Source organism: Biomphalaria glabrata, chromosome 6, assembly GCF_947242115.1.
Source record: "Biomphalaria glabrata chromosome 6, xgBioGlab47.1, whole genome shotgun sequence".
Classification (NCBI taxonomy): Eukaryota; Metazoa; Mollusca; class Gastropoda; family Planorbidae; genus Biomphalaria; species Biomphalaria glabrata.
In genome coordinates, this window is record NC_074716.1 from 48562863 (window position 1) to 48589166 (window position 26304).

Here is a 26304-nt window from a genome sequence, read left to right on the forward strand (position 1 = left end):
TTTTATATCAATCTAATATACTTGATTTAATTTTAATTTGTTAGTTTCTTACATAGAATATTTTTCTTTTTAGATCCAGCGCCACCTGGAAATATTACAGAAATAAAAGAAATAAAAAATAATGCATACACAATTAACTTCATAGCTTCTCCTGGAAATGTTTTAAAATATCATGTTACTGTGAAAGCAGCCAATGGTAATATCATCAATGAGAGTGAATCCTCAAATAACAATATAATTATTAGCGGACTAACACCTGGAGAAATTTACAATTATACCCTATATGCTGTAAATGGAAATAATGTTGCTAGTGAATCAACTTATGTAACTCTAAAAACTCCTGAAAAAGGTAATTTAAAATGTAATTGTATTCATTCTATTTGTTGCCTATTAATTACTAGTATCAGAACATTAATTAATGTTATAAAAATCAAATTTTGTATACATTAACCTTTTCTGGTAAATTTCAGTCAGTGGTGCTGTACAAATTGATCCACTTGCAAATCTGACATCAACAAGTGTGACAATAACATGGCAAAAACCAAATGAACCAAATGGAAATATTTTAGGCTACATTGTTGAACTGTTCTCTAATAAAAGTTTGATACTTGATTATAACCTAACCTGCAGTAACTGTGTAAGTTGAACTAGATAAATCAGTTTCAAAATATGTACATTTTTTTATCAATGTATGGTGCAGTTGCAGAGAGCCTGGATAGTGAGATTCGTAACAACTGGTGTCAGAAGTGGGATTGGATCGGAACGGATTGGATTGGATCTACTATGGCTCGTCTGAAACTGCTGTACGAACTTAATTTATAGAACTGAGGCGAGAACTGCGTGAACGAGGGCTGAAGAATGGCGGATAGAAGGAAACCTTACAAGCACGCCTCCGAGAAGACATTGTGGAAGAAGGGGAAGATCCGGACACCTATCTGTTTGAAATTAAACCAACTTTAGGAGAGCTCTTGAAATCTGTGAAGCAAGAGCAGATGGCCACAGTACGAGAAGAGATTCGTGCAATGAGTACGTCGTGGAACATGGCGAACGAACAGATCTGTTCTAGACTTGAACAGATGTATTCTTCGGTGAAGGAAGTGAGGAGCCCCATGGTGAAAACAATGGACGTGGTGGATGAATTCCTGTGCAACCAAAGAGAATCGAAAGAAAAGAAAGTTGAACCATCATTGAATATCGAACGTTTGCTCACCCAAGGTTGTGATAAAACATGCAGCTTTAACGGCAATGATGGTGATGAAGGTGGTGCAGCCTGTGAATCCGAAAACAAGGAGTACAGACCTGTGGAGCCGAAAGAGAAAGATGAAGAGACAATGGAAGCTGCCCATAGTTCGAACGAATCTTGTGCTGAAGCTTTACCTGATATGAGCACCTCAAACAGCAAGACAGATCAAGAGAACGCTGATTCTGCCTACAAGCCTGTTGCTGAGGGACGTTTACATGATGAAAGCTACCAGGGAGGCATGGACCCTACAAACGTTCGTCCAGATGCTAAGCTCAGTGAGAGAAGCCCTGGTGGTGATGATGAGAACCCATTGAAACCTGATGAAGTCTTTAAGAGACCTTTGCAAGTCGAGAGATACCTGCCAGTTCGGCACCCAACAGACGTTGGTCAGGCTGCACAGACTGGAGAGGAAAGTCCTGATGGTGGTCAAGAGAATCCAAGGAAGACTGACGTTGGTCCAGCTGCCAAGACTGGAGAGGAAAGTCCTGATGGTGGTCAAGAGAATCCAAGGCAGCCTGACGTTGACGGACACTTGAAAGACGAAAGTCATCGACAAGGTCTGAAACCAACAAGCGATTGGCCCGATAACTGAGACGAGAGAGAGAGGCCCTGATGATGGTGAAGAAAGCCGAATGGAGCCTGAGGCCGAAGATGAAGTGGAGATGAACCTGCCCCACAAGCATGCCCTCCAGACACGGCTGAAGATGATGACTTGTCCCACCATTCCCAGTCCTGTAGATTTGAAACCCATCCTTCTCCGCAAAGCCCTATGAAGTCACCTTTTTGGTCAACGATCTTGGTATCCCCAGCACTTACATTCTATACCTTTCGATGTGCCAAGCGGCTGCCCTCAATACCGAAGGATAAGAGAGCGATGCGACCACAACATCACTGCAGCCACATGAAGACCAACTGGCGGAGAAGAAGAAGGCGACTATTGCTGAGTGCAATATGGATGACGATGCGATCACGACGTCGATACAACCAGGTCAAGGCGAACTGGAGGAGAAGAAGGAAGCTACCATTGCTGACTGCAACATGGATGGCTCCATCAAGCTCAAGAGGCAAGCCAACTGCCACTGATCGACCCTCGCCTGCAGCGATGAAACTTTACAGCCAATGTCATAATGTTGATTCTGTCCGGGACGGACAGATCTTAGGAGGAGACAGTGTTATAAACCTCTTGGTGGCACAGATGGGGGTAGTGGTGTGAGTGTAGTCAGTCGACGCAAATTGCCCCAGGCCAGTGCTAGACGAGCGGTCAACCGTGACGTGTTACGACGATCAGCCGAGTCGAGTGTCATTTTGGACGGTTCGGGAAGGATCGCCGTCGTGAACAGAGCTCAGGGGCGTCACGAGGGATGTAGTCATGTGACGAAGCTAGAAACATTTATATATATTTGATTTTATTTGCAATTAGGTTAATTGAACATTATAGTTCCTTGAAAACTAATTTAGATTATCAACTTGACTACATTTCATTATGAATAGCTTTTCCATAACCCCAGGATTATGTATAACTAAAATGAAATCAAAAGTATTCTTTGATGTATTTTTTATATATTTTTTTAGTCACATATGATACCTAACCTGAAGCCTTACAGAAACTACACAATCAATGTAGCTGCTATCAATGGAGCTGGTAAAGGTCTTTCTTCATCTGTGGATTTTCAAACACATATAGGAAGTAAGTAAATGTACTTTATATTTCAGTTAGGTTCCAATGTTGTTGTTTTTTTTACTAGTAATATGGCAATGGAAAACAAATTTTGAATTAAACCCAATATTTTGAAATTAATAAAAAGAACCTATCTTCAAATCTTATCTTATAAATTCAAAAAAGATGATAATTATGTCCTACCCATTACCGTGTGTTACCCGTAATCTAATCCTGCTTGGTCAAGACGTCCGGGGACGAGTTTGGGTGCAGTGGATGACCAGAGACTTTCTGTGTGTCTTGTCCTGCTCTAGAGTGCTCCACAGCACTTTACTGGTAGTTGCCTTTCTGTCCGATTTGTCTAGTTTTGTAATGTTACGCACAGGCCACCATGTCCAGACTTCACATGCTAGGGTTTGACAGAACCTCAGTGTACTGAGTGCCATGGACACATGGCAAAGACAAAATACCAGATACTGAAGTCCTTCGAAGAGCGGGTCTGCAAAGCATCCACACAATCCTGATGCAGTCCCAGCTGCGATGGCCAGGACACATCAGCAGAATGGAAGACCGTTGCATCCCTAAACGACTCTTGTATGGCCAACTAAGTGAAGGAAAGGGCTTCAGACATAGGTCTCACCAGACACATGAGGAGGCAAAAAAAAACCTGTGCAAAGTCCTCAGCACCCTGGATGACAAAATGATCATCATCGAACCACGATGGACGAACTATAATCCTGCTTAGATTAGACACTTTTGTTTTCCTTGCTTATTCAGGCAGCCTGTTCCATGCTCTAATGACACTAGGGAAGAAGAAGCACTTGTATGAATTTGTCCAAGAATATGGAAAAAGAAATGTGCTTTTATCTTTCTGTCTTTATATTCATTACTGAAAAAACAGACAAAAAAGCAATGCTATCAAATAACCCAGTAATGCTTAGTACTAAAAGGTTGTTTGCAGTTCTGAACAATTGCAATGTATCTTGTATCTGTGCATTATAGAATATGACAAATTAAATAAAGCCATTGTTTTACCATCAGATATCATAGGAATAGATAGTTTAGATCCTTAACTCTTTCTCTCTGTCACAGATGAATGTGTATATATGTATAATCTATTTTTACTATTGCGCGAATGACCGGAACCAGGGACATCTAGACGTATCAAGACTTAAGGTAGTTTCTAGCCAGTTATAAGTATAAATATAATAGGAAAGCTGTAACATATTTGGGGGCTCGTCCGGGATTTGAACCCGGGACTCTCGTTTATGTAGTTACTTGACTTAGTCTTGGAAGACATTAGGCAGAACTGTGGTTCGCCATTGTGGAAAGGTCAAGGACGGAGAAGGCCGTGAAGTGTGTGCTCATGTGCAATGGTGGGAAAACTAGGTCAAACATGGCGATAAAGCAATTTGTATTGTTTATATTTAATGCTACACACATAAACAAGAATGGCAGACAAATTATCACAGATAATAGCCGCTGGAAAAGAGATGGGATTGACTGGAACCGCTTTACAAGAGTGGGTAAAAGAAAGAGAAGACACAGATCAAGATGAAAGAGCTAAAGAGAGGGAAGTGAGAGCTAAAGAGACAGAAGCAAGAACTAAAGAGAAAGAAGCTGATGTAGAAATACATAAATTGAGAGTTAGAGAGCTGGAGTTTAGGGAGACGAAAGGAGAACTCAAAGAGCATATAAAACCTGTATGGAAACCAAAGTTGCCACCTTTTAATGAGAACGTGGATCAAATGGATGCATATTTGGCCAGATTTGAAGTACATGCTCAAGCTACAGAAATACTCAGTGGGGAAGTCATCTATACACATTGTCACAGGGAAAGGCACTGCAAGCTTGTATCAACTTTTCTAAGAAAGACTTAACAGAATATGACAAGGTGAAGGAAGTATTGATGATACTAATAATAATAATAATAATAATCTTTATTATCCGTAAGGAAATTTGTCTTACAATTTGTGCATTACACCAAACAAAAAACATTATAACTATAAGAAATCAAAGTGTACATTCACACCAGACTCACTCATAATTTACATGTGACAAAGTTTATACCAGATTGTTCTTATTTAATGATTTGATTGCCAGGGGAACAAAAGAGTGTTTGTGTCTGTTTGTCTTTGCTATCGGTGTCTTGTATCTCTTTTGTGATGGTAAAATCACAAAATCCTGACACAAAGGGTGATTCTTTATTTCGAGGATCTTGTTAGCTTTTTTAGAGATGTTTGTCTCAAACAACTGCCCAAATGGGGTTTGTTTTTTGCCAATGATTTTGCCAGCAGCATTTAGGATTCTATTAAGTTTATTTTTATTTTTAATGCTCAGATTGCCATACCAGGCAGTGATATTGAAACTTAAAATATTGCAGATGTGAGCGTGATAAAACATAGCCAAAGCCTTTTCGCTAACATTAAACGAGGACAGTTTTCTTAGTAGTCGTAATCTTTGCTGCCCTTTTTTGCTGATATAATCAGTATTTGCAGTAAAATTTAGTTTATTGTCTAGGATAGTACCAAGGTATTTAAAGGTTTGCACAATTTCAATAGTCTCTCCAGCTACAGAAACAATATCATTTTCCCTCTTGTCCCTACGAAAATTGATTATCATTTCTTTGGGTTTTTTTACATTTAATAATAAAAAATTATCTTTACAGTATTCTTCAATGTGTTCTAATTCTTTGAAATACTCATTTACGTCTGAGCTCTCTGAGAGCAGGGCAAGAAGAGCCGCATCATCAGCGAATTTTGTGAAGGAGCAACAAGAACTATCGGATTGAAAATCATTGGTGTACAAAATGAACCACAATGGCGATGTCACAGCCCCCTGGGGCGCCCCTGTGTTAACTATGCGTTCATTAGATATAACATTGTTTACCCTAACCCTCTGAGCTCTCTGGGTCAAAAATTCATTAGCCCATAGTATTATGTATGGACTAATCTGCAACGCTTTCATCTTTTCAATGAGTAAATGAAGTTGTATAGTGTTAAAAGCTGATGAGAAATCCATAAAGAGCAATCTTACATAAGTGTTCGGTAAGTCCAGATGTTTGTAGACACAGTTTAAAATATTTAGGATGGCATCGTCTACACCTTTACCCTTTTGGTAAGCAAATTGTAAAGGGTCTAACTTATTACAAAGATCATTCAGAAGAAACATTTTAACCAATTTTTCTAAACATTTAGACACAATGGAAGTAAGTGAAACAGGTCTATAGTCATTCATTTCCTTCGGTTTGGAAACCTTTGGCACAGGTACAATTATAGATGACTTCCACACAGGTGGTATCTCATGGTTTAGTAATGAAGTAGAAAAAATATCTTGGAAAGGTTCAGCTAGTTGTTCAGCACATTCTTTTAAGATTCGCCCTTTTATTCCATCAGGCCCACCAGCTTTCATTGGGTTGACGTTTTTGAAAATGTTACAAACTTGCTCTTTAGTAATCGCTAATTCTAAGCAGTTGTTAACATTGACATCCTCAAGGGCTTTGAGTCTTAGATAATTAAAATCTTTCGTGTCGAAGCGACAATAGAAATCATTTAACTCGTTGGCCAATGTTTTTTCGTCTCTTGTAGCAAGATTATTTTTAAATTTGACTTGTGCTCCTGCCATTTTGTTCATGATGCCCCATGCCTGTCTCATGTCACTTGTATTAATTGAGTCTTCCAGCTTGGTGCGGTAGTTTCTCCTCCCTTCCTCAAGAACGACGTTGAGATTTCGTTGAGCAATTTTCCTTGTCTGTCCATCGCCACTCATAAATGCTCTTTTCTTTTTGATTATTTCCCGTTTTATTTGAGATACAACTTAACAGATGATGGGTATAGAGAGAAGTTCCATAAAGCTAAACCACAGAGAAACTAGCCATTCCATGAATTTGTTGAGGATATTACAAGATACCTTATGCGTTGGGTCGAATTGTCAAATACTGAAAAGACATTTGAAGGTCTCATTGATCTTTTCATCAGAGACACCATCCTCACAACATGCAATCCTCAGTTAGTGGCTTTTCTACATGAAAGGAAACCGAAAGATGTGCCAACAGCAGTCAAGTAGTGTCAGCAATATATTACTGCACATCTAGAGCAGATAATTCAAAGGGATGAAGACTTGATAACTAGGACCGTCTGCAGAAAAGAAGTGTTGGTGAAAAAAGAAAATGTTTTAAGTGTTTCAAAACGGGACATTTAGCGGCCCAATGTAGAAACAAAAGCCTACTAAGGCGAAATGAGACTATGGGCTCAAGCAGAAGTCAGGAGTTTAAAACCAGCAACAGGGAAAGACCAACAGAATATCCAACAGGATATCCATACAATGCGTCAGTTTGCATAGACTATCAACATGGTGAACAACTGTCTCATAAATCTGATTAGATCCAGATGGATGGCTGGAGCAGTCACTTGTGGTTGAACTGTTGTATTTAGTTAACTACAGCTGAATCAGGGACACCTAGACGTATCAAGACTTAAGGTAGTTTCTAGCCAGTTATAAGTATAAATATAATAGGAAAGCTGTAACACTCTCCATAATTATTGTTCTATGTTCCAATGGAATTATTCATTTTGCTCATTTGCATTTCTCTATCCTGTTATAATTTAACTTCAATAACTTTTGTGTTTGTCATCAGAAAATGTTATATTTGGTATAGAATTAAAGAGGATTGTAGTCATTTTACACAATACAAATTAAAGCTCATAAACCTAAAATTTAATTAAAATCAAATTGAAATAAGATACAAGTTTCCTCATATTGGATTTCATGCCATCACAACTCTTGGTATGTGTAATTCATTTTATTGGAGAACATGTCCCACAAAGCTCATGTGATGCTATGTTACAACCTCACTAAGTGTTCAACTCCCAGTTGGGCATAGGATTTCCTTGTTTTAGACCCAATCTCTATAACTACCATCTGGGAAATTAATCTAAAGAAAAAAGAGCCCTTTTTAGCCCCACTCTTTAAAAACATTGCCTCTGATAAAAACCATTTTGAAAATGAACAAAGGTAAACTATTCGAGATTAAATTTTAAGTGCTTGAAAAAAACATTTGGGAGGAAAGGAAATTAAATATTTTGATTTTTTTAAGCATTGATTTGTCTGAAAGAATGGGGTCTAATCAATGATGTTATCGACGATTAGGAGAGAAAGAGTTAAATGAAAGTTGGATTCAAAGGTTTTTTTTACAGTTATAAGGTTGAAGGTAAAATTTACTTTGTTGCAAGAGAGTAGCTGATATGAATATATGAAAAAAGTGATGTCACAGCCTACTTAAAAAGTATTGTCTCTGAAGTCTTTAATTGCACAAAAGAGTTTCTTTAGCAAAAAATGTGTTTAGATTGTCACTAGTTCTACCAAATCCACGAAGAAATACGTATCAGTTATGGTGAACAAAATTTGTCATATAAACTTAGGCATTCAGCGATCTTGTTCTCTCTTCACAATCACACGAAATCATCTTCTTTTTTGAAGTAACGCCTGTATTATATAAGATGAGATAAAAGACAAGTAGAACTAAGAGATAATTTTTGTCATCAGCTCAAGGAGAAAGCAAAAGGTTTCATATACTTTTTTTCTGTCTCTAAAAGACATGCAACTTGAGTTAATAAATTGTACTGCTTATAAGAAGCTGTTACAAGAAAGTTTCTGAAATCTAGTGGCATATTTCGGGAAGCAGTACAAGTATTTTAAAACAATTCTTTTTTGAAGACTAATGCTTTTGAAGCTCTTAAATGGTTATTTCAGAATCTTTTTCTGTTAACAACCAGAATATTAATAATAGTCCTCAAATGGAGATCATCGATCTGCAGGCAAATGATAAAGAAATATATTCAAATAAACAAAACTTTAGAAATTTAATGGAGAACAGTGAAGAAATGTATATCCAGTGTTGAAGTCTGGAGCTCAAATGACTGTTCCATTAGCCAGCTCTTACTTTTTAAGCACACTGACCAATGAGCATATGTGTCAACAAATAGCAATTTTAATATGGGACTTTGCAGCTGACATTAAGCACAATGAAAATAAAATAAATCAGTAGAAATCACGCTCACATTAAACAATATTAGTTTTTATTAAAATGATTTGTATCCAAAAAATCTATTAAAAAAAAAAAAGACATTTTACTTTATGGTAAATAATATTTCAAATGTTACTATACAAATAATTGTTCTTTCTTACATGTATGTCGAGTATAGTCACTATAGAGTGGCTATGTGGTAGCCTGGTCATGCGGTATGTGTGCTGGAATGTTGTTCGGTTGTCTCGGTTCATACCTTGCCTGCTGCCATCTCCCATCTTCCTGCAGGAGGTCTGGACTAGAAAGTAGATTATCTTCAACTCCGAAGGAAAATTAAAGACGTAAAACATTTTATAGAGAAATCATGTGTCATCATATCAAACTTTGTATAAAAGTTTTGTGCAACCCACCATGCAGTTTTTTTAGGCTTTTCAAATAAAAAAAGATTGTTGCCTTTCCTGGGTCTAATCAATAAGTATTCTAAGTTTTTGTTTCAATTTGTGTCTGCTAATAAAACTCTAGAGCTTTGTTGGATTTTTAAATAATTCATCAATATGAGGGTTTAATGATAATTTTTCATTTATTATATCATCTAAGTATTTGAGTTTTTATTCTATGTAATTATTTTATTTAGCTTTTCTATTACTCTTAATAATTAGCATTTTTCTAAGGTGAGAAAAGGCACACTCCTATTTGATTCCCATTTCTGTAGTGCATCTAATTCTCTTTAAAATACATGTGCCTCAGGTTGAAATGCCACAAAAAAGTGTGGAATCTTTAGCTTCATTGTGCACTGTGATTAGAAGTTTTGAAGGGCTTGACAGCACGGGGCAGATATAGCTTGCTGATTGTGGTTTGAGCATCATTGTCTTAACTTATGAGATTTTTTAAAAATTTGTATTCAAACATTTTTTTCCTTTGATTTCTCCTTAGAACCTAATCCTGTGAAAAAATTGGAACCAAACCCATTTAGAATCACTGAAGGGGCTGGTTTGATTATAACAATTACATCTGGAGAATACACAGGGCCAACACATTTTAATGTATGTTTGTCTGCTGACAAAGTTGCTGACAATTGTACAACTGTTTTTGGTAAGACAAATCTATTATGGTAAAATTAGATATGTGACATAAAAAAATAGGTGCATAATTTGGAATAGGGTCACAACCTTTACCTTCTGTGCAAGATATGATAGATTTTACTTTTTGTAAATGGAATGTCAAGGATTGTTTTTTTCTTTTTTTTTTTGTAAAACATACTTGTTTCTTTTTTATGTACACATTTTTTTCTGTTGTCTAATCCCAAACAGTAATTCTTTCCCTAATTCTTGAGGGTTAGTTTTGTGGTTTAATTATTAATTTTTTTTTTTTTACATTTAAATTGTTTTTTGTTTTTTTAGTCAAAGACTCTGATGACTATCATTTTCATTCGTTCAACGGGAGCATTCCTGTGAATGCAACTTTTGATAATCTATTGGCTTTCTGGAACTACACTGTTAGGGTACTAGCAAGTACAGGAGCTGAAGACTCGACATGGACTGAAACAAAGGTGGAAACTTTAACAAACAGTGAGTTGTTGTTTTATTTATCATTTATCACAGTGCTTCAAAAATAGCATTAATAGTAACATGTATTACTACTTTCATCATGCCTTTTTTACATGTATAAAAGTGACTTTATGGTAAGTTATACATTTTATTAATTTTTTTTAAATGGTATTTTCTTAAAAAATGATTAAATTTAAAATATAAACATCTTTGAAAGTTATTTTTTTGTTGTTTTTTTTGTAAAAAAAAAAAATATACATTTAACAAGATAAGATAATTTTATTGGTAACATAAAAAAAATGGAAATTGAGTTACCAAATAATTACACTTTTGGAAGACCCCATTGTTTACCCTCGATATAATTTTTGTTCTAATGTTTTGTAACAAGAACATGTAAACAGTTATAGGTTATGTGGCTTATGTTTCAGCAGGCTAAAGATTAATGCCATTTCATGGGTATGCTGGTATGGTACCTTTTTTTTATGTAATTGCATAGCAGATCAGGATTCGTGGTAGCTGAGCGGTTAAGCGCTTCGAAAACCGGGGGTCCCAGGTTCAAATCCTGGTGAAGACTGGTATTTTTAATTTTGGGATCTTTTGGTGCCTTAGTCCAGCCAGCTCTAATGGGTACCTGACATTAGTTGGGGAAATGTAAAGGCGGTTGGTCGTTGTGCTGGCCACATGACACCCTCATTAACCATAGGCCTCAGAAACAGATGACCTTTGCTTCTTCTGCCCTATAGACCACAAGGTCTGAAAGGTGAACTTTTTTTTAAGGCAGATCAGGATTTAAAATTTTAATTAAGCCCCTAATAAAGCATACAATAACTTTGTCAATCATAGCATTTTGTTTAATTGCTAATTCACAAAATATGATTTTGTGTAAATTTTAGGTATAAAATGCCATTGTTAATTCAGGGGGCATGGTTGTCATGACATTTCTAATTCATTCTCACAGTAAGTTCAAGGCTAGTTGAATACCTTCCTTGTGTGGAGTTAAGTAAAAAAAAAACTACAAATCATGTGTTAGAAAAATAAGAAGTTCCTAATCCAAGTTGACCATGAATATTTTCCAATGTCCAGTACCTGAAGAGTATTTATTTGCTTCTACTTTCTTCCTAGGTCAAGCATTAATAAAATAGAGGGAAATCAATTTTTAAGTCCACATCATATGGCACTATTAGAGTTAGTTTCATAAAAAGGGAAAGTTTTGACTTGGAGAAAATGACGCAAATAGTAAAAACAATACTAGGGTTTTAGGAAGAATAATGAAATGTTAGCAGAATACTTTTGACAGCTGTAGAGAAAGGCAGGTTTCATGAACAAGAGATTTAGCTTGATGACATTCGACGGTTCCTTTCGTTATTATTAAACTTCTTGTTCAACATTCACTATTAGCATTGACTAACTTATACTGTTGGCCTTTCACCTATGTTATTTGATCTCGCTATTTGAGAGTTACCTCCGTTTGACTTTGCTGCATAAGACACAGTTTTGTAAGTGACTAACAAAGCGCACTGTTAAAGTGCTACCAATGGCATGTGTCTCACAGGCTGATGATGGGGGAAATGCTGTGTGGGTGACATTGTTCCTTTTATAGCTTAATCTTTAGGCTTTCATCTAGTTGTGCTCTACAATATAAACCAATGTCGTTTTACGGACGGGGCCTACAAAATATAAATTTAAAATAATATAATAAAATCCTAAACTTGTATTTCATATAAAATTATAAATACATTATTTGTAGTAAAAAGTTTTAACTAGTTCTTTAAAGTATTACATGCCACAAAACCCATGCTCATTTTCAGACTAATGCTGATAATGACAGACCATTTTAGAGCACTATTTACCAACTATTGACTATTTAAAGTTTTAACAGAATTTCTTTTTGACATGAGCTCTATCAAAAATGTTGCTTATGTTGCAATAGTATGTTCATGATTTTAAATAGAAAAATAATTTAATAATTTTAACTAGGCTATTATAATATATATTTAATAATTGGTTAAGATAAATTATAACATTTCAACCAAGATGAAGCAAATATTTTCAAAAATATTTCAGCTCCAGGCTTTGCAGCAGCAACAGTGAAACAAGACTTAAACATTGCCACTTTATTTACCATAGACATTCAGTGTCCCCCAGAGCAAGAGCGCAGAGGAAAAATTCTAAATTATATAATCAATATTAGTAATGTGAGTCCTAGTTCAAATGCTTGATTTGTACATTTTTAGATCTTAATGGAAATTTATTATCTGGTGATTCAAATTTGCATGAGTTAAAGTTTAACTTTTTTTTTTGCTGTGATCATCTCTTTCTAATTTACTGTTCCTTCATAGACAGTTATGTAACCAGCACTTTTGATGTTGTTTTTGTTTAAATGCTTAAATTGTAATATTAGGCATATTAAAGGTCATTCATTATTTACATTTAGAAGACAGTTTAACAGAATTCATGCTGTTCCATGCCTGATTTCACTTATATCTGTTTGACACAATTCCCTTTATAAACTTTTTATGAGATAATGTTAGCAAAAAAATTTGTTATAATATTATATCATCATGAATTTACTTATTTTATATTTTCAAGAATTCTAGTTCATTCAACCAGACAATTAAAACATTGAATGAATGCAGTAACAATACCACTGAAACTCTCAAGGATATTAAAGTAGAACAGAGCTACATGATCAAAGTATGTCTCTAGTCACTAATGTAGAAAGTTAGGCCTATATATATATATATATATATATATATATATATATATATATGCAATAAACTGTTTGAAGGAATATTTTTTTTTAATGTCATTTTATTAATTAGTAATACATAATGATGTTAAACACACTATTATAAAATGAATGGCCTTCAGGTAATAATGCTTATTATTATTATTATCTAACAGATATTGGTACAAAACAATGACTTCAATGGCACATTCTATTCACTAGGATCCTATTATGTTTTTCCTAAAGGTAAAAGCATATGTCAATTAAAGATTACTTAGCTGTCTTCTCATTTGCTTTTTTGTTTCACTAACTGAAATATTTTTGTTTACATAAGTTGTTTTTTTTTAATTTAATGATATTTTAGCACTTACTTGTATGAATTTTTCAAGGTTTTTCAGTTTGACCATTATATTGTCTCTGAAAAGCAAGCATAGTTCCATTCTTTTTTCCCCAATAATTTACTATTTTAATTTCTTGTTTTGTTTTTGAAACCCATTTTTGAACTCCCCTTGTTATTTTCAATATAATCTGTTCTTATCTAACTAAAGAGAAGAATTATTTTACCAAATAAATCAGATTTTTCTGCTACAAGATTTATTTTTTTAAACTTAACCATAAAGCTGTAAAGTAAAGAATATAGTGTTATATCTTAAAATAATAAGTGACCATGAGCAAAGTACTGGATACACCTAAAAAAAAATTAAAATGAAACAGTTTTAAAATGGTACTAAAAATGTTATATGCAGTATGTGATTCTCTTGTATGAAAAATATTTTATTTAAAAGTCAGAGATGCATTTTTTTAATTTTAATTTTTACTTTTTTATTTTATTTCCGTAATTTTATTTTTTTTAAATATTTGATTTAACAGGTAAATATCTCTAATTTTACTTTTCATGCCTAATATACTTTTGTGAATAACAATATATGAATATTCCTACTAATAATCTAGTTTTAAAAAGAAATTTAAAAAAATAAAATTGAGTAACATATATTAAAGCATACAAAAAGCTTATGAAACTCCAGAGGCTTTAAATAAAGGTGTAAGCATTAATTTCCTTTGGCTTCTAAGTCTTTCTATATATAATTCAAGTAGTTGAATTAAGAAAAAGATTTATAAAAGGGACAAAAAAATAAAGATTGATTTATTTTTTTTCAGTATTCTCAGAATGAATTAATGTATTCGATTTATTGTGTCATTATATTCAAATAATTTATTTTACCTGTTTGTTCTTCAAATCAAGTTTGTTTTATTAAATTACTGTGGAATCCAGTTAATCTGCTTACATTGGGACAAGATCAGTCTTGGTCATATTAACAGACTGGGTCCAATTAACTTAACTAAAAAATCACCCTCTGGGTCAGGATTTTGTGATTTTACCATCACTAAAGAGATACAAGACACCGATAGCAAAGACAAACAGACACAAAAACTATTTTGTCCCCCCTGGCAATCAAATCACTAAATAAAATTTAACGATCTGATATAAACTTTTTGCTTTTAAATTATGAGTGAGTCTGGTGTGAATGTAAATTTTGGTTTTCTGTAGTTATCATGTTTTGTTTGGTGTAATGGACAAATTGTAAGACAAATTTCCATATGGATTATAAAGATTATTTTTATTTTAGGATTTGTTTTGGTACTTAAGAAATTCGGTCTCGATAAGTGGCTGGTCCACTAACCGGTGCTCCCATTAACCGGATTTGACTGTATTCAAATTTCATTATCTGTTATGTGCATTAGTCTTTCTAACCCACATCACATGAGTGTGTAGGTCAGCAGATAAGATCATAACATTGTGCAAGACCACACTTACTAAAAATGAATTAAAGTAGTGTAATTATCATCTATTTGTTGTTGACGAAAATTCTTATCCTTGATGTTGCTCTTTTTATTGTTTCAGCTCCAACACGTATTAAAAATGAAACAAGCATTGTACAAAAAGGGTCAGACTTCACCACTTCCCAAGCCAAAGTCACTATAATGCTTCCAATCATTTTGGATGATACTCAAGGAAAACTGGCCAATGCCAGTCTTCTTGTTTGTGCTGATGTTTCTAAAAGCTCCTGCTACCAAGGTAAGAAATTACATCGTCTTCATCTTTCATTTCATTACAATATTGTGATATTTATTATTGAACAGGGGTGAATGGTATAATAGACTTGTTCTTTACACAATTTTTGTTTGCTCAGAGGCATACTAGGTTTCATTAGCTGTTATAGATGCTAATTCACATTTTGTTTTTATGTTACATCTCTTGTGCTCTTAAGCTACAGGCTCACCAAACTACTGCCAAATGGCTGAAGTGGTTCTTATCATGAAGCAACGTACAAACATTCTACCATTCATTATTTCTGTTACCTGTGCTGTTCTTTCTTTTCACCAAACCAAAAGTTTTTATAGTTGAATTTGCATAATTTGCATACTTCAAAAGATGCTTCAAAAAAATGAAAACAAAGCGATAACTTTTTTATGGCCCATTCCAGCCAGCATGTTAAAGAAACATGTTATTGTTTATCTTTCATCATCATATATCCATAAAATTACCCTCCTCCTTAGCCATAAAATTACCCTCCTCTATAGGTATAAAATTACCCTCCTCCATAGCTATAAAATTACCCTCCTCTATAGCTATACAATTACTTTCCTCTATAGCTATAAAATTACCTTCCTCTATAGCTATAAATTACCCTTTTTTCTTGGTAATGCTTCGAATATATTAAATATTGATTAAACACACGCCGAAGATTATATGAATAATTTGATAATGCACTAAAGAAACATCTGTGTTCTATTTTAACTTCTTTAATAAACTTCTTCAGATTACATATACACTTAATTTCTCAATTCAATAACAACTTGACTTAAATATCTTCATAAAATAAAAACTTAAAAGATACAACAACTTCAACTAGTATAACTTTAACTAATGAACTCCCAAGTGTTTAAGCATAAGACCCTTACTATCAAGAATCGTTACAATGCGAGGACCTATTACTCTACAAAAACCGTTACTATGCGAGGACCCTGACTAACTAACACCCCTTAGTTTATACTTTTCTCAATCGTACTTTCCAGAACCATAGAAACTTCTTCCCTAATTATTTTATTAACTGTGACCTTCTAGAAGCTGATTTATGCTTTTTTTTCCACTTAACCTCTTTCTCTGATTGGATGACTAAAATTAACTTTTTTACTCTGGTCATCACTGACTTGACCTGAGCTTCTAGAAACTGGTCAAAATAGGTCACAGTCTTGACTTGTGACACCTCCTCCATAGCTATAAAATTACCCACCTCTATAGCTATAAAATTACCCTCCTCCATAGCTATAAAATTACCCTACTCTTCTGAGAAACATAACCTTGTGTCTTTCTTTTATGAGCTCTTGTATTTTACATAGTGATTTCACATATGTTAATGTTTTGACAGTGAAGAAATTTTAAATTATTAAAAGTTATAGAAAATTCAAGAATTGTATCATTTTTTTTCTTTTTTTTTCTGGTATTTTATTTAGATCGTCGGAAACGGTCTTCTGTTTTACCTGGAACCAATATTACTTGGTTTCAGGCACAAAAACAGGGATTTGCTGTACAATACAGAACTACCCCAGATGATTGGCTGAGTCAGCTTCAAAGTATGTAGCCTATAATAAACAAATTATTAGCATTTATTTGATATAAGAAACCTGTCAAAACTATGTAAATATTTAGAAAAAACTAATAAATACATTACTTGTGCTTTGAGCACTGAACACACATGATTACATTGTAAAAAGTAGCACTAAACTTAGCTTGATGCAAATAAAATTATGCACAAACAATATCAATAACTTGTAATAATAGCAGAACTTAATGCAAATGACACATTATATTTACCATTAACAAATCAGAGAGAAAGAACAACTACACTGAAACAGGTACATTTTAATTTTGGGTTTAAATGTTTTGAGATTGAAATAATTTTTAAAATAAATTGTTGTAAAACATTCTACTCTAGCTAACCTGACACTACTATATCTGTTTTTCACTATCCTAAATCATATACATATTAGTAAACCAAATGCATGGTCAGATAGTCATTAGCTTGTTTAATTACTTGTCATATTTCTAATGGCTGTTTGTTCTTTTAAGTAAATTGCTTTCTTAAATACCTTAAATATTGTTAATATATTCCAGAAGCTACATCACCTAATTATGATTACACCATTGGCGCTGATCAGTGTGACAATAGAGAGACTAATTACTGCAATGGTCCTTTACCTCCTGGTACCAAATTTAGGTAGGAAATTTCATTTTTTAACATAAGTTTTTTTGTTTTTTTTTTATTGAAGCACTTCAGAAAAATAGATATGGCTATGGAAATTATTGAAAGTTGTAAAGAAATACAATAGGAATACATTTGTAGTATAAGTACACTTTTTTTCTCTCATAGTAATGACACACTTTTATTTGAAGACACTATAAAGTTGAATTCACCTAGGTAAAATTGTACTTAAAAAAAATATCAGATTATTGTTCAAAAGAATATTTAACTCTTTAAAAAAGTTTTTTTTTTCTCATTCTGCCAGAATTTTTTTTTACACAATTTGTATCACATATGCCTATTTATAAATTTTCATACTGTTTTTTGTTTGTTTGTTAAAACATAGACATGTTATAAAATTTTGTTGGAAATTGAATGTACTACAACTTAATTTATACATCAGTGTAATAAATAGTCACTGGAAAAACCATAGACTATATATATATAGGACTGCCAACTGTGCACACCACGCCTATATTTTTCAATTAAATAAGTCCCGTACACCGAAGCGTCCTTGGTTGCCATGTAGTGTTAGAAGAATGACTTCTGGTGAATTAGTTTACAATATAAAGAGACCATATAAAGATAAACACTACGTTCAAAATATTTCTTAGTCATAATTTTGGTAACAGTGCGATAGACATAGCCAGATTTTTATAACAACAAAATCTTTTACCAACTTAAAAAGAGAGCATTTACATAGATAATGTTCTAACTAGTTTATATATATAATTAAAAACCCATTAAGCACTTTTGTTCAAAAACAAATTATAGTAGTGTGTATGGTCGTATATGTAGATATAGTTTATAGCTATAGGTCACTAAGTCTGGGTCAAAGTTTACATGTTTACTACGTGTAAAATTACTTTTATTGAAGTAGGAACAATGATTCTAGAATTCTATTAGGTGAAGAAAAATTTGGAACAATCAATTTTTTTATGGCTTTAAGAATAATTGGATGTTATTTAGGATTTAATTAGTTTAAAAAATTAATAACTTGCAGAGCTGAAAGTTTTATGCATATTTTTCAATTAGCCATAAATACACGATTACTTGTAATTTTTAATGGCTTAATTTTCTATTAATATATATATATATAATACATACTGCATGCTATCTTAAAAAAAACTACAAATAAATTTAAAAAAATAGGTATAGAATCTAGATGTAAATAAAAGTTGGTAAAGATGTCAGTGTGTAGGCTCAGGGACTCACTATTGTTATTTTTTTTTTAGACTGACTCACTCACAGACTTAACTTCTATCACCCATTATAGGCCTATAGGCTACCTAAGTAATAAATGACACTCTCAAAACTGTATTGACTCTTTCATTAATCGCTTATTTAACTCATATTAAAGTATACAATGTAAAAAGAAATTGTCAAATGTGATGAAAAGAGAAAAAATATATATTATCCAAGCTGGCATTATCATTCAGACATCATGAATGTCATAAAATAAGTTTATACCGGAAGTACCTCGTCTCACATTTTGGAGTTGAACGAAACTTATGCTTAGTTACCCTTAGTGTTAGCTGTCCTGTATATATATAGTCTATGGGAAAAACAAATTAGGTAATATCAGAGATGAAAAAAAAAATTTGATTTCTTATAAAAATGGACTCAACTAAGAAAAAAAGAATATCACAGCAGTCCTTATTCATTATTAGTGTAAAAAAAAATTAAACTATATCAAAGTATCTACAGAAAAAACATAACACTGTTAAACTTGATCAATATTTAGACTTTGAGACTTTATCATTCCAACTTGGGCAATGTATAAGATAAGATAATGTCCCAATTTGATTACTAGATCTAAGGATATTTAATTATAGATCTAATTCATTATCAGACGCGCTTGAATCTGAAGGCTGAAAATTGCTTTCAGAGCTTGCAGGACAACTTTCTAAGTCACTTATGTCACTATTTTTCATATCTAAAAAGATATTTAGGCCTAATCAGTAGTAAAACAGCAAGGAGGCCTAGAGCTAGACGAAGAACAAGAAGGCTTCACAGCCATGATGTAAACAAATGAAAAAATCATGTCACTTACGCTAAAAAATATTTAGAATTATAAAAATAGCTTAGATCCACAATGTTACAGAAGGAAAATGGACGCTCTAGCGTTCCCATAAACCATTCAAATGATTAAAAACATGGATTAGAAAAGAAAAAGTAGTAAACAAGAAAAAGGTAATCAGACACTTGTTGCTTCATTTCAGCTTTGCGGCTCAAGGGACTGGACGCTGACAGCGTCGTTGTGGTCTTGAAGAGTTAATATAATTCTTTTTATGTTTGCATTGTACACAGTGTTCATTTTAAATTGTATCAAATGATTTATTTACAAGTGACTGGTTTGGTAAGAATGTATAATCTGAAGACCTTATTATTGTGTATCATTTTTCATTTTGATATATCTAATTTTAAAAATTTTTACATTTATTTTTAAGCATATCATCAACAGCTGACCATGTAGATAGATGAAGAAATACTTTTACTATCCATTGTTATCTTAATCTCCTGAAAACTGGATTTTATATCTCTTTCAGTTTTGTAGTGATAGTCTGCACTGCTGGAGATTGTAGTAATAGTATTACACTAAGTCTTCATACTAATGGTAAGAAATTCTTGATCTACCCACTATGGTATTAATTTGATATCATCACAAGCATCTCATTTTAATTTTTTTATGGCAAGGCTACATGGATGGATTGTTTACTCAAAAGAAGTTTGTAAAATAAAGTGTAGAACCACCTTATATCTAAAGTAATTTGTATTTTATACTGACAATACTGAATATTGTATGATCAAACATATAAAAAATCTGCTTTTATATGCAAAGTGCTGTGGGATAATTTTTTTCAACAGTTGCTCTGTTGCTAAGTAAAAACATTCTTGTATAATTTGTATAAACCTTCCTCTTACCTGTATCTTGAGTGTCTAGCATGTTTACAGGGAAAATAGATTGGCTGGGGTTCTTGCTAAGTGCAAAAACAGTTTTATTCCTCTATTAGTAAAGCTGCAACTATCTTTCATATTTTTAAGTTATCCTACCTTTTTCTGGTTCTGTTTTGCCACTGTTGTTTTTTTTTTTTTATTTCAAGCAGTTTTTGTATGATCTGGTGTTTTATCCAAGTTGAACATTGGTATTCCATTGTTGGTGGCACAAATTAGTTTTGAGAATTGTTTTGTTCATGCTATGAATTAAACTTTTTGTCTCTCAAAATAACATAACATATGGAGGTTGGGAGGTGCCTCAGCAAGCCTTCTTTTTCTTTTAGAGTCTCTCCAAAAGACTTTTCTAGATAGTTACATTATTCTTGACCTTTTTCTCTAAGTTTCTATATTTTTCTGTCCTCACCTACTTGTTTACCAAAAAAATCTTTTCTAGGGGTTCTGCAAGAATCTGGTCATCTACACAAACACAAATTTTGATCCTCATTAGTTACCTGGTTACATGATGTGACCTCTTGACCTGGTCAGTTTTCACACAATTGGTTAACCGTGATGTGCAGTTCAGCATAACAGTTGGACTAAATTTGGATTTTACAAGTCTTACCTTTGTTTCAGTTCTAATTATCAGATTACTTATATACTTAAGAACATGTTTACAGGGCCGGTCCTACAGGTTGCGGGGCCCTATGCGAAATGGATTGCGCGGGGCCTAATTTTAGTCGTGATAAGGATAATAAGTGAAAATTAAGATTTGTATTAGAAAATAAATTCGTATTTGCATTTTATTCATACTTTAGAGAGTATAAAATCACTGTCAAATTAACTTTACGACCCATCTACAGTAGATAGTAGTTTTCCAACAAAAAGCCGATAAACATTCAGATCTGCCTTTTAGATTTACTATCGACTCGCAAATATATCGCTTTTGTTTTAGATTTAGATCAATATTTGTATGCTAGTGACTATTGAAGTAAATTAAGTTCTTGTTGTGGTTAAAATTCGGCTTATTACATTTTTATTAACTGAAAGTTGACAATCCCTTTTTTTTTTAATCGCGGGTAGGATTGGCGTTTTCCATATATTGAAATGACAATTTTGTCTGTTTTAAGATTTGCATCAGTTTTTTAGAAGATTTTAATAATCTCAGGACATTTTCATGACTTTTTCTTATATTTTATAATTTCAGGAGAATTCCAGGAACCCTTTAATAATAAGTTAAATGTTTTAATTTAAAAATTTACACCTAGAATTCGCATCGCGCGGGGCCTATGTAAGTGCGGGGCCCACTGCAGCCGCATAGGTTGCAATGGCCTAAGACCAGCCCTGCATGTTTATATAGCTTGTTCATTGTGGTTCAATGATGACCACTTTTGTCATCCAGGGTGTCTGAAGGCTTTGAACTGGGGTTCTGTGCCTCTTTCATGTGGCTGGTGAAGCCATTTGAGCTCCAAATTATCGTCTGCACTCTGGTCAATGCTTTAGCTCTCTTTATTGTGATTTCCATCTCTGTCCAGAGTTCCATTATTTAACTTAAAGTCTCGAACTGATCAGGTTTTTGCTTTTAATCAAGATACTGTACTAGCATTTATTCACACTCTTTACAACATGCCACACCCAGCTCATATTCCAGTATTTTAAGACATTCCCAGTTATGACTGACTCATGTACATTGTTTTTCTGCATTTTCATGGTAGAAATATTTGTTTTGTGCACTTGTATGCTCAATACTTTCTCTTGACCACAAGTGCATAGGTTTTTCTCACAAAAGTGACTGCAAAAAAACAACATCTTCTTAACATAGTCTAGTTGCATCAGTATTAATGTACTTATTAGTCTAGAATTGATCACCTCTTTCCTGGTTCTTTTACTCCTAGTAAGAATATACTGAAAACATACTAAAGCTAAACTACTACTGATGTAAATATTTCAGTAATACATTTCAAATATACATTGTAATTTCTCCCAAGCCCCCATAGAAGTTGCAATAGCTGTGGTAATCACTAATCTCTTAATCTTTAATTTCTTAACAGCTGAAGAAAATAATACACCAGCAATAGTCGGTGGTGTTGTTGGAGGTATCCTGGGATTGGCTCTTATCATTGCAGTAGTATTTCTAATCATATACTTCAAACGACGTCCTCATTCTGCAAGGTGATGTTTTTATGTAGTTAGCGTAGATAGAAATATTAACAAATAAGGTTAAGATGTGCCTCAAATAGAATGCTCTGAAAAGGTACAAAATTTTGTTTGGATCCTAACAATTTAGTTTTATTAACGTTCACATTAATATTTCTGTTTGGGATATTAAAAAAAAAGTAGGTATTCCTTTAACATTTAGACATTTAATAATCTTCAAACTCTTTATTCTTGCTACAGGCCATCCTCTAGTTCATATGTGGATTTAATCAAAAGGGATGAAAATATAAAGGAACACAGGTAAATCACTGAATAATATCCTGTTGTTTTTACCATCATTGTAGACTTTAATAGTGTTCTTTTTTTTTTTCTTCTAGTGGTGATGATGGTGGTAACAGGAAAAAATATGTACTAAAATAATAAAAATGTTGGCATCTGCATACAACAAATATATTAAGGAAAAGCTAAGCTTATTTATTTACTTATTGCTGTACAAAAAATAATAATAATCTTTGTTATCTATGTTTGTGCATTACACCAAACAAAAGATTGCTGTAATATTACTTTAAAGTGAGCGTTCCTACCATATCCTTTTCTAAACTTATTTGAAAAGAAAAACAGGTTTTTAAGAAGGTAGATTAAAGTTTGTGGAATGTTGAACAACAACAAAACAATTGAGTCGATAAATCATTCATTTCATAAAGAGTTCTGATGAATGTTCTTTGACATTAGCATTTATTTAAATAGTAAATAAAAATTTTTACTTTACTAATCAGAAACATAATTTTTTTTACATCAAAATGCAAAAATTTAAGAAAGCTTTTTTTTGTTTTATTTAGACCAGTAAGGATTACAGAATTTAAAGATCATGTCAAGAAATTACATAAAGACTCCAACCTATTGTTTCAAGATGAATTTGAGGTAAACTTAACCATTTTGAATAATGGTAACCTATTTAATGAGATCAACTAACTTTACTTTACCTTAACATATGCAAAATATGTTTGGTGAACTTTGAGAGAGCTTCATTCCCAAATTTTAGGAAATTAAAAAGTGTGACTAATAATGCATCATCCCAAAAAAAACTATTTACGTACTCTGGAATATACTAGAACTTAAGGTATTATGTTTGCTCTCGATATAATCATGGGTAGTCATCGTCTGATTTTGATTTTATAAGTTAGCAGTGTTGACAACCTATGTATTTTATTTTACAAAGATCTTTCATGATATGTAATATGGGTATAGAAAATTTATATTCAACACCCTTTATTTTTAATTTTTTTTTTTTTTGAAGAATTAAACAGTAACTACTAACAACTTCACTATCATTCAAAGAGCCATTATTAAATTTGTTTAGTTTTATCAGGCCTTTTATGTTTCCATTTTACTTCCAGGACATTAAGAAACTGAGCAGCAGATTGCCCAACATCTGTGATGAAGCCAAGAAAGAAAACAACAGGGTGAAAAACAGATATGTGGATATTTTACCTTGTAAGTAGAACAAATGTTTTGTGTCTGTTTTTTTTTAGGAGAAAACTTGAGGAAAGAAGTTTCAGTAAGTCTGAACTAGGCACCACAGCTATTTGAGCACAATAATGCTTGCTCTGAAATTAGATTTACCACAGTGCATTTAGTTTTTGTAATAGAAACAGCCCTTTTCACCTTGTTTTAAAATGGTTCCACAGAAGTGCATATTGATGCAACTTTTTTTTGTTAGAAACTAAAGGACATGGTTTTGAAAGATCATGTAAGCAATAATGTTGAACATGACAAAGGACATGTTGATATAATTTAGAATACATTTTTAGTTTTTGAGCTCTGAACATAATGGAAAAAATAGTACAAACTAATAGTAGTTTACTTCTACAGTGGCCTCTAGAAAAGGTTAGAAATCTATTTTTTAAAACATACACCTTTGCCCAATTCTGATGTAAGAGAATAACATTACCACCATCATAGATGGAAAGATGGGGAAGTTGTCAATATTTGGCAAAACCAATTCTCAACACTTTTTGGTGACAACCTGTCTACTTGCCCATTGGCCATAATTACTATTAATTAATTTAGTTGTGTGGTTTTTGGATCGAGACAGCTGGAGATCACTTACAAAAGAAAATCCACTGCTGAGGACAAATGTAAATGGTGAAAAGAAAACCTAAATCAACCACTGGCGGAAAATAGTTGTTTGCACTGGATGTAGGTCGCAGCTGGAGCTGTGTAGCCATGGGAAATACTGCATTCCTCATTATTGGACTCAATTATTGCTACCATCTATCAAATAATTTTTAGTATTAGTTTTAAGCTTGTGTTTTTTTATGTTTTGAAGATTTTTGCACAAATTACATGATAGCTGATGATTCTAAGTTAATAAACTTAACCATTTGTTTTGTGCTGTAAGATTTAGAATTTCACTCAAGCTTTTCATCATTTTACTTTAATTGTAGTTAGATAATGTATAATTTATTTTTTTTGTAATTTAAGCTTTGCATGTTCTAATTATTAATTGTGATGACGTCCATCATTTTCAGATGACAGCAGCCGAGTGAAGCTTGAGGTCCAACCAGAAGATGATGAGACGATGGATTTTATAAATGCCAATTATATTCCTGTTAGTGTGATATATTAAATAGAATGATTAGGTTGATGTTGTTTTTTTATAGCTAACTTGTTTATTGCTTGTTTCAATAATATAAAGCCAAAATGTTGTGTAAATAAAGCTTTGAAAAAAATGTTGGTCTTAGATAAAATGAGCTATTTATTTATTTTTTAAATATCTCTTATTAATTTATACAAAGACACAGACCATGAAAGTGACTAGATAATATTCTTATGATGTTTGTCTACAGGGCTATAACTCTGTCAGAGAGTACATAGCAACACAAGGTCCAATGCACAGCACAGTTCCTGACTTCTGGAGAATGGTTTGGGAGCAGAAGTGTAGAGTTATTGTCATGCTATCAGACTTGACTGAACAAGGCAAAGTAAGGAATTTATTGTACATCTCAAGAACTAGAAGACAAAAAAATATACCAAGATGTATTAGAATAATTACTAAGAAATTTGTTTGAAACTTCCGCTGTGCTAAACAACAGTATTTTAATTGGATTAGCCAGCATATTTTGTAAAACTCATTATCATGTTTAAGATTCTCTTTCTAGATTTAAGATTATTTAAACTTCTCATTAAGTTTTTTTTTTTTTTTGGTATTGTATGTTTAAAATGTCTCATTAAATGTAAATAAAATCAAATCTGACAAATCTTCTGGAGAAAGGCTTACTTTATCAAGTTTGTTCCTATGAAGTTTTATTTTAATATATATTTCTGGATGTTGTGTATTGGACCATTTTCTAATATGGATAAGTAGTCTTTATATCTAAAATATTTTTTACAGCCAAAAGTCACCCTATACTGGCCAGAGAACTTAGGGGAACCAATCAATTATGGGAATGTAATAGTTGAGATGACCAACTTCTCACAGCTCAACAAATACATCATCAGGAATTTCAAAATTGCTAAAGTAAGTTGGATTCTAATAGAATTAATCATTATATATATAGCGCACCTTTCATGCTTATAGCAGGCTTAGAGCGCTAATGTCCATCCTCTTTTGTAAACCAGTGGGGGAATGGGGAGGGGTATTTGGGAGAAGGTTTCCTTGCTGCCTATAGGTGCTCAAGAAAATACTATTCTGATTCAAGCCTCCTCA

The 26304-nt window shown here is 33.0% G+C and overlaps 1 protein-coding gene across 12 annotated transcripts in view; it reads left to right on the plus strand.

Moving 5' to 3' along the window:
* Window positions 1–26304, plus strand: part of LOC106056430 (receptor-type tyrosine-protein phosphatase eta-like) — a 75487-nt gene that overhangs the window by 38950 nt on the left and 10233 nt on the right. For all 12 annotated transcript variants that reach the window (XM_056031529.1, XM_056031527.1, XM_056031525.1 and 9 more), the window contains 19 exons: window positions 74–349; window positions 471–637; window positions 2816–2930; window positions 9859–10017; window positions 10326–10493; window positions 12537–12667; window positions 13062–13166; window positions 13377–13446; window positions 15104–15277; window positions 16717–16836; window positions 17378–17480; window positions 20054–20121; window positions 22490–22610; window positions 22836–22895; window positions 23435–23516; window positions 23993–24089; window positions 25127–25206; window positions 25445–25579; window positions 25990–26115. In XM_056031529.1, the coding sequence (XP_055887504.1) occupies window positions 74–349; window positions 471–637; window positions 2816–2930; window positions 9859–10017; window positions 10326–10493; window positions 12537–12667; window positions 13062–13166; window positions 13377–13446; window positions 15104–15277; window positions 16717–16836; window positions 17378–17480; window positions 20054–20121; window positions 22490–22610; window positions 22836–22895; window positions 23435–23516; window positions 23993–24089; window positions 25127–25206; window positions 25445–25579; window positions 25990–26115 (2357 nt within the window). The remainder of the gene's footprint in view (window positions 1–73; window positions 350–470; window positions 638–2815; window positions 2931–9858; window positions 10018–10325; window positions 10494–12536; window positions 12668–13061; window positions 13167–13376; window positions 13447–15103; window positions 15278–16716; window positions 16837–17377; window positions 17481–20053; window positions 20122–22489; window positions 22611–22835; window positions 22896–23434; window positions 23517–23992; window positions 24090–25126; window positions 25207–25444; window positions 25580–25989; window positions 26116–26304) is intronic.